This window comes from Pelophylax lessonae (assembly GCF_965119305.1).
Source record: "Pelophylax lessonae genome assembly, chromosome: 6".
Lineage (NCBI taxonomy): Eukaryota > Metazoa > Chordata > Amphibia > Anura > Ranidae > Pelophylax > Pelophylax lessonae.
This window is the reverse complement of record NC_138773.1, coordinates 255,853,203-255,865,576: the sequence shown is the minus strand read 5'-3', so window position 1 is coordinate 255,865,576 and position 12,374 is coordinate 255,853,203. Positions and strand designations below refer to the sequence as shown.

The 12,374-nt window shown below is 42.7% G+C and overlaps 1 protein-coding gene across 1 annotated transcript in view; it reads left to right on the top strand.

The window, feature by feature from the left end:
• Positions 1–12,374, top strand: part of TTC21B (tetratricopeptide repeat domain 21B) — a 146,495-nt gene that overhangs the window by 116,936 nt on the left and 17,185 nt on the right. The window contains exons 26-27 of the mRNA XM_082260063.1: positions 10,391–10,615; positions 11,705–11,825. Of these exons, the coding sequence (XP_082116189.1) occupies positions 10,391–10,615; positions 11,705–11,825 (346 nt within the window). The remainder of the gene's footprint in view (positions 1–10,390; positions 10,616–11,704; positions 11,826–12,374) is intronic.

Sequence of the window (12,374 nt, the reverse complement as noted above, 5' to 3'; positions counted from 1 at the left end):
GTTTTTTTTTGTTTTTTTTTATGTGCCATACTGTATACGTAGATATTTTGTATATGAACATACTTGGAAAATTAGCTGGTCCGGTCGATTGAGAATGGGATTCTAAATTTACTTGCTCTCTTTCCTCCTTACCGCCCCTTTTAGGCCCGCGCATTTTTTTTTAGGTGAGATTCACCTTAATGCGCATTGCGCAGGTTTTCTGCGTACTTAGGTTTTTTTTTCCCCTTTTTTTTTTTTTTTTTTTTCTTTTTTCTTTTTTCTTTCGGTCAGATGGATTCACTCAGGATTTTCTCATTAAATGCAAAGGGACTTAATATCCCACAAAAGCGAAAGTTGTTACTCAATGACCTTAGACATCGTAAAGTGGATATAGCTTTTATCCAGGAGACCCATTTTAGGGAGGATAGACTACCGGCCTTGAGAAATCGGCACTACCCACTGACTTACAATTCGACCAGCGCGACGGCAAAATCTAGGGGCGTATCAATACTAATTTCGGGTAGGGTACCATGGTCACTAACTCAGACTTACAAGGATGACCAGGGTCGTTTCTTGTTCCTCAAGGGCAGGGTGGGAGATGTTGTGGTCACCCTGGCGACGCTTTATGCACCTAATGATAATCAAGATCATTTTATCATACGTACTCTTTCTAAACTAGCAAAATTCTCAGAAGGGCGACTGATCGCCGGGGGTGATTTCAATATATCACTGATTCCCGCAGTTGATACCTCAACAGGGCGCTCCTCGGTCTCTCCTGGCATACATAAGCGGATCTTGCAGACGATACACAATAACCAACTTGTAGATATATGGCGTATGCAACATTCAGGAGAAAGGGATTATACTTTTTTTTCACACCCACATAGATCCCATTCTAGGATAGATTTTTTTTTTAATTCCACACCGAGATCTACATGCAGTTAAAAAGACCAGTATAGTGTCTATCACGTACTCAGACCATGCAGCGATATCATTAAATTACGCCCTGTCGGAGGTGGCTTCGACAGGTATGCGATTCTGGAAACTTAATGAGAGCCTTTTACAAAATCAGTCAGTAGTTGAGGAGGTATTTAAAGAACTTGATTTCTATTTTTCTACTAACAAATCGTCGGACTGCGATAAAGGCGTGGTGTGGGAAGCACACAAAGCAGTAATCAGGGGGATCTTAATTAAGAACGGCGCCCATATTAAGAAAACGAGAAATGAAATCCTGAACTCTCTCTTTATTAGGATACATGATTTAGAATCAATACATAAAAAACGTCAAAGTTTAGAGGTAGAACAGGAATTATTTTCACTACGCAAACAAGTTACCGATCTTCTATATTTTAAAGTGAAGGCAGACCTGCAGAAGTGCCGTCAGCATACCTACATCTCAGGAGATAAATGTGGAAAACTATTGGCACACTCAGTACGGGAACAGAGGCGGGTAGCGTATATCCCGCATATTCTTACCCCATCAGGACAGAAAATGTCCCTGCCACAACAGATAACTCAGACCTTTCGCGATTTTTTTGCATCTTTATATGATTTACCAGATAGTAAGGTACCGTTATCCCAAATGGACGAATATATTACGTCAGCTGAGCTCCCAGCTCTCTCGCCAGAAGTTCAACAAGAACTTGAGAAGAAAATATCTCTAGAGGAACTAAGGTGTGCACTAAACTCCATGAAGCTGGATTCGGCTCCTGGGCCTGACGGTTTTTCAGTATCTTATTATTGTAAATTTTTTCCGATACTTGGCCCTCATATGGTTTCCCTATTCAATGATTTAGGACTGAGTGCTTCTCTTCACCCTGACACCCTGAGGGCTCATATATCCCTTATCCCAAAAGAAGGGAAGGAGTTATCAGTATGCGGCAGCTATCGCCCAATATCCCTTTTAAATTCTGATTTGAAAATTTTCACGAAACTCCTGGCACTACGACTCTCGCCCCATCTGGAATCATTGATCCATTTGGACCAAGTGGGATTTATCCCAAAGAGGGAGGCAAGAGATAATACTATTAAAGTACTAAATCTTGTTCATATAGCTGCGAAATCTAATACACCTAGCATTTTTTTGAGCACCGATGCTGAAAAAGCTTTCGACCGGGTCAACTGGCGGTTCATGTTTGCAGTCTTACGACAGATTGGCTTGGGGGCAAATATGATATCCTGGATCTCCCAAGTCTACTCTGACCCTTCAGCGCAAGTAAAGGCTAACGGGCTTCTCTCTGACTCGTTCCATATAGTTAATGGCACGCGTCAGGGTTGCCCGTTATACCCCTTACTTTTTGTTTTGACCTTAGAACCCTTTATACGTAGGGTACGCTTAAATTCCGATATCTCAGGGATTTCGGTAGAGAAGACGGAGCACAAGGTCTCGGCATATGCCGATGACCTATTATTCTCACTAACAAAACCAATGACTTCCATACCAAATCTCTTACGTGAATTCGATATTTACGGAAGATTATCTAATCTGAAAATAAACTATAACAAATCGGAAGCCATGGGTATTGGTATAACGTCTAGTGCACTCTTCCATCTTAAATCCACTACATCGTTTAGATGGACTGATATAGCTCTTCAGTACCTGGGCGTAGACATCCCTTCGGACTTAGTCGCAACTTATAAGGTCAATTTCCCCGCTCAACTAACCAGTATAAGCGGACTCTTGGAAGGTTGGCAAACAGGGTTACATTCATGGTTCGGGAGATGCAATCTTTTAAAGATGTGCATACTCCCTAAGTTGCTCTATTTATTCCAGACACTACCGATTGCCATCCCCCCCTCTTTTTTTAAAAAAGTTCACTCGCTATTTACTCGCTTCATTTGGGCCAAAAAAAAACCTCGTATCTCCCGTGCCCAGCTTTCTTGGCCTAAGTCAAAAGGTGGTTTAGCTCTCCCAGATGTTTATAAATATTATCAGGCATCGCACTTAGGAAGAATTATTGACTGGAGACGACATTCCAGCTTTAAACAATGGGCACAGATTGAACAACTACAATCAGAGGCAGACTTAGGAGGGGCTATATGGTGTTATAAATATCTACCCCAAGATATTGTGCAACACCCTATAATCGGTTCAACTTTAAAGGTCGCGAGATCACTAATAAAACGATCAGTGCTAACTTCAGTTGATTCTCCACTGATTCCAGTACTGGGTAACCCAGCCTTTGCCCCGGGGATTACAGTTCAACCTTTACGAGACTTGAAGAAAAAGGGTTTTGGACAGGCCTCAACTTTCATTTGGGACAATAACTGGCCTACTATCGTAGGCCTTACCGACCCATCCGGCCCCTATCGTCTACCATTTTGGAACGCCATCCAGCTGCATCACTTTTTACAAACTCTTCCTGCTCCTAAGTCATTGACTAGGGACCTAACGTCGTTTGAAAAATACTGTGTGGGTAATGACGTACTACCGAATTTATTATCTAAAGTTTACCATTTATTGGCGTTGCCTCCAGAGGGCAAACGATTACCCTGCCTGGATAAATGGGAAAGAGATCTTAACTGTAGGTTCACGGTGAAACAAGAAAGGGATATCATTACATTGGCATTGGAAACCCCCGTTTGTACCAAAGTGAAGGAAATGAATTATAAATTACTTACGAGATGGTACCGGGTGCCTTTTTTATTGAATACGTTTTCTGCAAGTCTCTCAGATCAGTGCTGGCGATGCCAGGAGGAACCGGGGACCATCTTACATATTTTTTGGGAATGCCCTCGTCTGGCTCATTTCTGGGGAGAGGTGTATGCGTTAGCCCAAGAATTCTCTGAGAGGGAGATCCCGAATAATGCGGTTTTTTTTTTACTGCATGTTTCCACCCTGCCCTTTGAGAGTTACAGGAAATCCATCCTGTTCCATATTTTGAACGCAGCTAAATCTTGTATACCCTTACGTTGGAAAACACCTCTTCCTCCAACGATCAGTGATTGTGCCCGAAAAATTGAAGATATTAATAAAATGGAAGACTTGCGTCTCTCTGCACAATTTAAAAAGCAATTTTATAATAAAACATGGGGCGCATGGAACAGGTTTGTCTTAACAGAACGGGGGAAGAATTTACTATGCTCCGAGAGTTTAACAGCCATTACTGAGTTAGAAGGTCAGGGAATTAGTCCCTAGGTTTGAGTAGTACTATTCTGGGTGAATCCAAGGTGGCCTCCCCTTCCCCCCTTTTCCTTTTTTTTTTTTTTCTTTTTGGGTTTTGTTTTGTTTCGGTTTTGTTGATATATCACATTAAAGTGATGGATATGCAAGAAAAATGATGTATTGATTTGTAAATAACCTGTAAGTGTGATCTCGCATAAATAAAATATTTGAAAAAAAAAAATAAAGACAAGTGGACAACCTCTGTATTCCAGGCTCACAGAGGACCAGTCTTGTTGCTTCCTCTTGTCCCTTGTCTGGATGCCATCCTGACACTCTTTAGGTCCTGGTAACATGGACACTTCCCATTGGACTCAACAGTGGCAGGATGACATTCCTATGGGAAGCAACAAGACTGGTGTTTGGGACGCTTGGAATTTAGATATACTGGGGGTTAGCTACAGGGGATTGGGGGAATAAAGTTTAGTTTCGGTGGTAGGGGGTGATTCCTGGCCAAACTTCAGCTTTAAATAATAGGAACATGTAAAAGAATTTGAAAAATAGGACTGGTGTACATAGGCTGCTCCAAAGAACATCATAGCTCAACATGCGCGAAGCAAAGAAAAACGCTTTCTTACTAGGACATTACAGAAATTTCTCACGTTATACCTTATATACAGTGCATCCGGAAAGTATTCACAGCGCTTCACTTTTTCCACATTTTGTTATGTTACAGCCTTATTCCAAAATTGATTAAATTCATTATTTTCCTCAATTCTTCAAACAATACTCCACAATGACAACGTGAAAGAAGTTTATTTGAAATCTTTGCAAATTTATTAAAAATAAAAAAACAAAAAAATCACATGTACATACTGTAAGTATTCACAGCCTTTGCCATGACACTCAAAATTGAGCTCAGATGCATCCTATTTCCACTAATCATCCTTGAGATGTTTCTTCAACTTGATTGGAGTCCACCTGTGGAAAATTCAGTTGATTGGACATAATTTGGAAAGGCACACACCTGTCTATATAAGGTCCCACAGTTAACAGTGCATATCAGAGCACAAACCAAGCCATGAAGTCCAAGGAATTGACTGTAGACCTCCAAGACAGGATTGTATCGAGGCACAGATCTGGGAAGGAGTACAGAAAAATGTCTGCAGCATTGAATGCCCCATTGAGCATAGTGGCCTCAATCATCTGTAAATGGAATACGTTTGGAACCACCAGGACTTCCTAGAGTGGGCCGGCCGGCCAAACTGTGCGATCAGAGGAGAAGGACTTTAATTAGGGAGAGTTGACCAAGGACCTGATGGTCTATCTGACAGAGCTCCATCGTTTCTCTGTGGACAGAGAAGAACCTTCCAGAAGAACCACCATCTCTGCAGCACTCCACCAATCAGGCCTGTATGGTAGAGTGGCCAGATGGAAGCCACTCCTCAGTAAAAGGCACATGACAGCCTGCCTGGAGTTTGCCAAAAGGCACCTGAAAGACTCTCAGACCATGAGAAACAAAATTATCTGGTTTAATTAAACAAAGATTGAACTCTATGGCCTGAATGGCAAGCATCATGTGTCTGGAGGAATTCAGGCCCCGCTCATCACCTGGCTAATACTATCCCTACAGTGAAGCATGGTGGGGGCAGCATCATGCTGTGGAGATGTTTTTCAGAGACAGGAACTGGAAGACTAGTCAGGTTTGAGGGGAAAGATGAATGCAGCAATGTAGACATCCTTGATGAAAACCTGCTCCAGAGTGCTCTGGACCTCAAACTGGGGCGAAGGTTTATTTTCCACCAGGACAACGACCCTAAGCCAATATAACAAAGGAGTTGCTACAGGACAACTCTGTGAATGTCCTTGAATGGCCCAGCCAGAGCCCAGACTTGGACCCGATTGAACATCTCTGGAGAGATCTGAAAATGGCTGTACAGCGGCGCTCCCCATCCAACCTGATGCAACTTGAGAGGTCCTGCAAAGAAGAATAGGAGAAACTGCCCAAAAATACGTGCGCCAAACTTGTAGCATCATACTCAAACAGACTTGAGGCTGTAATTTGTGCAAAAGGTGCTTCAATAAAGTATTGAACAAAGTACATGTACACGTATGTACGTGGGATTTTTTTGTGTTTTTTATTTTTTATAAATTTGCAAAGATTTCAAACAAACTTCTTTTACGTTGTCATTATGGGGTATTGTTTGTAGAAATTTGAGTAAAATAATTTGTTAAATCCATTTTGGAAAAAGGCAGTAACATAAAATGTGGAAAAAGTGAAGCGCTGTGAATACTTTCCAGATGCACTGTAGGTTGTACTGTCACAATGGTATTGTGACAGTACTCACTGTCACTGGGAATGAAAGACAGACAATATGCTTATATCATCAGCTCAACCACTTGTCTTCCAGAGATCGTTGAATATGCTGATGTACTCACCTGTTATCTACAATAGGTTCTGTATTTATGCCTATTGTTTGTGTATTGTATTGCTGGAGCTCGAGGACGGCCGTCTGCTACTTAACCACTTGCCTAAAGTGCACTTTCGCCCCCTTCCTGCCCAGACCGATTTTCAGCTTTCAGCACTCTCACGCTTTGAATGACAATTGCGCGGTCATGCTACACTGCACCCATATGACATTTTTATCATTTTTTTTCACACAAATATAGCTTTCTTTTGGTGGTATTTAATCACCTCTGGGTTTTTTATTTCTTACAAAAAAAAAAGAAAAAAAGACAGAAAATTAAAAAAAAAAAAAAAAAAAAAAAGTTTTTCTTATTTTCTGTGAGTAAATGTGATGTGCGCTGATGAGGCGGCACTGATGGGCACTGATAGGCTGCACTGATGGGCACTGATGAGGTGGCACTTATGGGCATTGATGAGGAGGTACTAATATGCCGCACTGATAGGTGGCACTGATAGGTGGCACTGATGAACACTGATAGGTGGCACTGCTGGGCACTGAGAGTTGGCACTTCTGGGCACTGAGAGGTGGCACTTCTGGGCACTGAGAGGTGGCACTGCTGGGCACTGAGAGGCGGCACTGATGGGCACTGAGAGGTGGCATTGATGGACACTGGTGGGTGGCACTGATGGACACTGGTGGGTGACACTGATGAGCACTGATGGGCAGCACCATCAGTGCCCACACTCAGTGCCCATAGTGCTGCTAGTCAGTGCCCATCAGTGCCTAGATGAGCAGGCACTGATGTATTTTATTTCCCTCTTGTGTAATCAGGCCACTGGTGATCAGTGCCCTGATTACATTTCTCTGTGTCCCCTTACCGCTGATCGGCTCTCCTCTTCCTCACACCCAGTCTCTGTGTGAGGAAGGTGAGCTGGCAATGAGAGAAAAATCTCATATGTTTACATTTGAGATCATCTCTCATTGGATGTTCTGATCATGTGGTAAATGGCCGCTGTGATTGGCCATTCACCACGATCTGTGATTGGCTGTGTCCAAGGGACACGGCCGACACAGATTTTCCCTGATGCGCGTGCGGGGAGCCTGTTACTGGGAGGCCGTTTAAAGACGGCCTCCCGGAAATTAGAGCCCGCGCTGTAGCCGTGTTTTGGCTATAGCGCAGGCGGGAACTGGTTAATTGCCTCAGGTTGATTAAAGTGGAGTTCCACCCTATTTTAATACTTACCTCCATCTTCTAATCCGGGTCACCTGAAAAAGAAATGGATAATCACATATTTTTTTTTTTTTACTTACCTCGTAGCGAAGAAAATATACTTACCTTACTTCCTTCTTCCTCCTTCCTCGGCCGCGGCCCGTCGTCACTTCCTGGCTCTGCAATGATTCCTGGGAGCTGAACGTCATAGCTCATTGCGCCTGCACCGGCCCCGACGTCAGTTCCGGGGCGCGCGCGTCATTCACTTCTAAACGGCTTCTGGGCATGCCCAGAAGCTGTGGAGGGATGATGCGCGCGCACCGGAAGTGACGTCGGGGCCGGCGCAGGGCATCGAGGGACCGAAGAAGGCGGAAGAGGACGCAGAAGAGGATCGCACTGGCTTCAAGCTGCCCACATCTGAGATGGCAGCGCTGGACAAGACGTTTTCAAGGTAAGTATTTGTCCTAACAGCTAAGTGCAACCCGGGACAGATCAGAGGCTAGCCATTGTGGAATGTACTAGCCCTGACTGTCCCGGGAGTATTTTTAAAAAAAAAAAAATTACAGGGTGGAACTCCGCTTTAAATCACTGTCATCTATTAGTTGCTGAGTGGAAATATACTGTTTGTGTTGGTTGTTCTTTAGATATGTTAATTCTATTTCTGTATACAATTTCATCTGCATAGGATAATGTAGTCAGGCAACCCCTGACCTGTGTGTAGTAATTTTATCAGGAGGGGGATGTGCTCATGTGTGTATAAATTGAGTGTGAAACTGTTCAATAGAGGAGAAGGTTCCAAAACTTGTACAAGCTAAGTTGTCGGCTAGCTTTGTTTGGGGGCGGCTAGGATTTGATATCTATGTTCACGACTGTGGAAAGCCGTATACTGAGGGAAGACCACAAGTACAGTGTGGGTCGGCGGTTCCGTTACTGGTATATTTAGTGGTTGGGCAGATTCAAACATTTTCAAGGTGTCATTAACTTGACTTCACATTTAACATCTCTCTATGGTTTCAAGGAACATAGGTAAAAGTGTTTAATTGTTACATTTTCTTTAAAGGGAAACTCCAGCCAAAAATTGTTTTTTTTTTTTATTAATAGTATGTTAAATATCTTTATCTTTGATATTATTAATTTTCTGGAAAGCTGATTGTGTAGCTTAGAAAGTCTCATCTGAACTAGACAATTAGCTTCTTCCTGTTCTTCACCGACAACGCTATCTCCCTTTATCTAAATTTGCTAAGCTGTCTTTCACTTCCTGAAAAGCGTGTCGGCCTTACTTAGACATGGCCTAGACCTGACATGGCATGCCTAGACCTGCCCCGCCCCACCCCCAATCCCTCCTATCCTTCAACATGAACTCCTGTCTTCATAGCCTCGTTTAGGCCAGCAGCTTCTTCGGAGAGGGGGAGAGAGGGAGGAGGGTCAGGTGACTGGCGCAATATATGAAAAAAATAAGGTACATTTTTTTAAAGTTTAGAAGGATACAGATCGATCTATATTGCTAATTACATGTGAGTAATGAGTTTTAGGCTCAGTTTCCACGACTTGTCATGCGATTCTGGACATAAAGATGCATGACAAGTCACAGCCCATGGATTTCAATGGCACCTGTTCCCATCTATGCCTCTTTGAAAATCAGCGACTTTGAAAAGGTGCCTGCACTACTTTGATGCAACTTTGATCCAGAGAGTGTAAAATTGGATCAAAGCTGAAAGTCATTGGCTTTCAGTAACCAAACCCACTTGCTGTTCTTGGACTCAGCAAGAAGAGGAATTGAAGTCCATGTGACAGCACTGAAAACTGCAAAATAAAGGTGGAAAAGCTGGGACTTTTTCATTTTGACACATAAGGCTAAACTCCGCTGACATTAATGATTGCAGGGGAGAATTTAATGTATTAGGCTTTGCTTCTGCTTTAAGCAGGTTGTCATTTTAAATCTGAACTAATCCCTTCTATCCTTTTTGGCCAAGGAGGTTGCCATCCTAACCTCTGATCTGCAACTGCCATGGTGCTGCACATGTGATCAGTTCTAACACCAGCCATTTAATGGTTTGACAGTTTGATTTAAAGCACAAGCAAATGTGACAAATAAATTCCTGGCATGCTGGGAATGCAACTTTTTTTTAAAGCGGAGCTCCAGGCTCCTTCAAAAAAAATTAAGTCATCAGCTACAAATACTGTGGCTGCTGACTTTTAATATTAGGACACCCACCTGTCTACGAATCCAGCTGCGTCTTCACCCAAGAGGATTTTCCAATTGGCTCTCAGGGTTCTGCCGCCCCGAGATAAGCCAGAAAGGAGAGTGGGTACCTGTCAAAACCAGGTAAGCCGAAAGGTCCCAAATATGGCAGCCAGAGGGAGGGGGAGTAGGCAAACAAGCGGAGCTTCCCCTTTTGGGTGGTGCTCCACTTTGAACCATTAAATTGATGGGTTTAGTTCTACTTTAAAACCGTACTCTGCTATTCAGTTAGACCAGAGATATTTTTTTAAATTAACATATACTGTATCTATGCACAAACAGGCTTGCTACAGCAAAGTGCAGTAATCCATATTAACTAACTGTCAAATATCTATATTTTTCTGACTTCTCTAATAGGGTGAAAAATGAATTTTTATTTATTGCTTCAGGTTACTGCACATGGTTACTCTTTGTATTATTACTAGAGGAATTTTCTCTCACTCTTCCAGAAAGACCATGTGCCAGCACTTTTGGGAATGGCCACTGCTTACATGATATTAAAGCAAACCCCAAGAGCAAGAAACCAACTGAAACGCATTGCGAAAATGAACTGGAACCCAGCAGAGGCAGAGGAGTTTGAGAAGAGTTTACTATTACTGGCGGACATTTACATTCAGTCAGGCAAATACGACATGGCAGGCGAGTTGCTAAAACGCTGTCTGCGACATAATAAGGTTTGTAGCCAACAAAGTGGGAATTGTGTAGCTGAACCTCATACTAAGATAAGGCATGTCGTTTTGGCCTTGACAAAGACACGGTATAGCCAACACTTGCTATAATTGCACTGTATGTAATGTAAAAGATTTTCACACAGGCATCTGCTAGCAGTTCCATCCTGACTGCTCAATTTGGATGTAAAGTATGAGTTTTCCTGCTGACACTCAAAAGAGATCGAAGAATATAAAAACCTGTGACATCATGATTGCTAAACGAGTAAAATAGGACATCATGTGAGATAAGCCTCCAACTGCAGTCAATGGATGCAGGCCATTAAATTGACCTTAAAGTTTATCATGCAAGGCCATGGAAGGCCTGTTGGCCCCCTTCCCATCCAATATCTGTTGATTGAAAAGTCAAAGCTACTGTTCAAGTATTCGACAGCCACTGGTGCTGGCATTTAGAATACAATAGGCACAGTGGAGAGTTGTCCTTTCTTGCTGCGTGGAGGAGGGGGGGGGTCTGTTTGATTTTTTTTTCCGTTCAGCCTGCAGTGTATGGCCAACATAAAGTGAAACTAAACCCCCAGAAATATGAATCTCCATCTTCCAGCAATGCGGCCATGACACCCCTCCCCGGCTGCTGTCATGTGACTTGTCCATCTAACACTCCTCCTCCCCCTAGACTGACAATGCTGCTGTCAATGGTGCCCCCTGTATTCTTTAATCCAGAGTGGGGGCACTTCAAAACAGGAGGTGTGTTGCTTGCCAGATCGGATTAGTAAGCTTCAATATATTTATATTTTTGGGTTTAATACCACTTTAATGTGTGTCTAATATTTCTGCTTGGAGTTGTATTTTAAGAGTATTAGTTACAGAGGAAAGAGGGACACAGAGATTTACAATAGTGAAGATCCAAAAGAGGGAGAATTGAGATCTATGTTTTTGCACTTGTAAGAGATGCACTGTTCAAAAACATGGTAACTTTTAATTTAAAGCCACCAAATAGTAGTTTAATTTATTTGATATTCAAGACTAACACGTGAGCAGTCCCTATAAATAATGTGTCATTTGATATCCAATTCATGTTATTCATTCCTGTTCCAGTCATGCTGCAAGGCTTACGAATACACAGGCTATATCATGGAGAAAGAACAAGCGTATAAAGACGCAGCCAGCAACTATGAAATGGCGTGGAAGTACGGCAATCACACTAATCCCACTGTGGGTAAGAGCAGAGAAATGATGTCACACACTATTAGAACAGCCTGTCATTACTTTCTTAGGGAGAGTCACACAACAGATTTGTTCCAATTGTATCCGGGAAAGGGCACTCATAGGCCAAGGCCACCAACAGACGGGCTGTTCCATAGTCACAGCAAATAACCTAACTCAGTATGATTCATCTGGACACCAAACAACAGATTAAAGCCAATTTCTCGATCAATTTTGGTAAAAAGAACCAGTCTGCATCCACTAAGCAGTGAACTCTCTCTGGGTAATCAGCAGCTGATGAAGCAGTGGCTGTCTATTACAATAACCAGCAGAGGGTATTCCTCTATGCACACTGTTTAGCATCAATGGCAAAGTGAATTGAATTCTCTGGTTCAGCCTGGGGGGTGCTTGATGAGGGAAATCTACAAGTGTGGACAGTCTTAGTGGTATGTACTCTTACATGTCCGGCTGGGTTGGTAGCTTGTGGTCAGTTGAGACAATGCTGTGCAGCATAAGGACTCTGCAGTGCATAGAAATGCCGCCATCTCTATTTGCTCTCTGT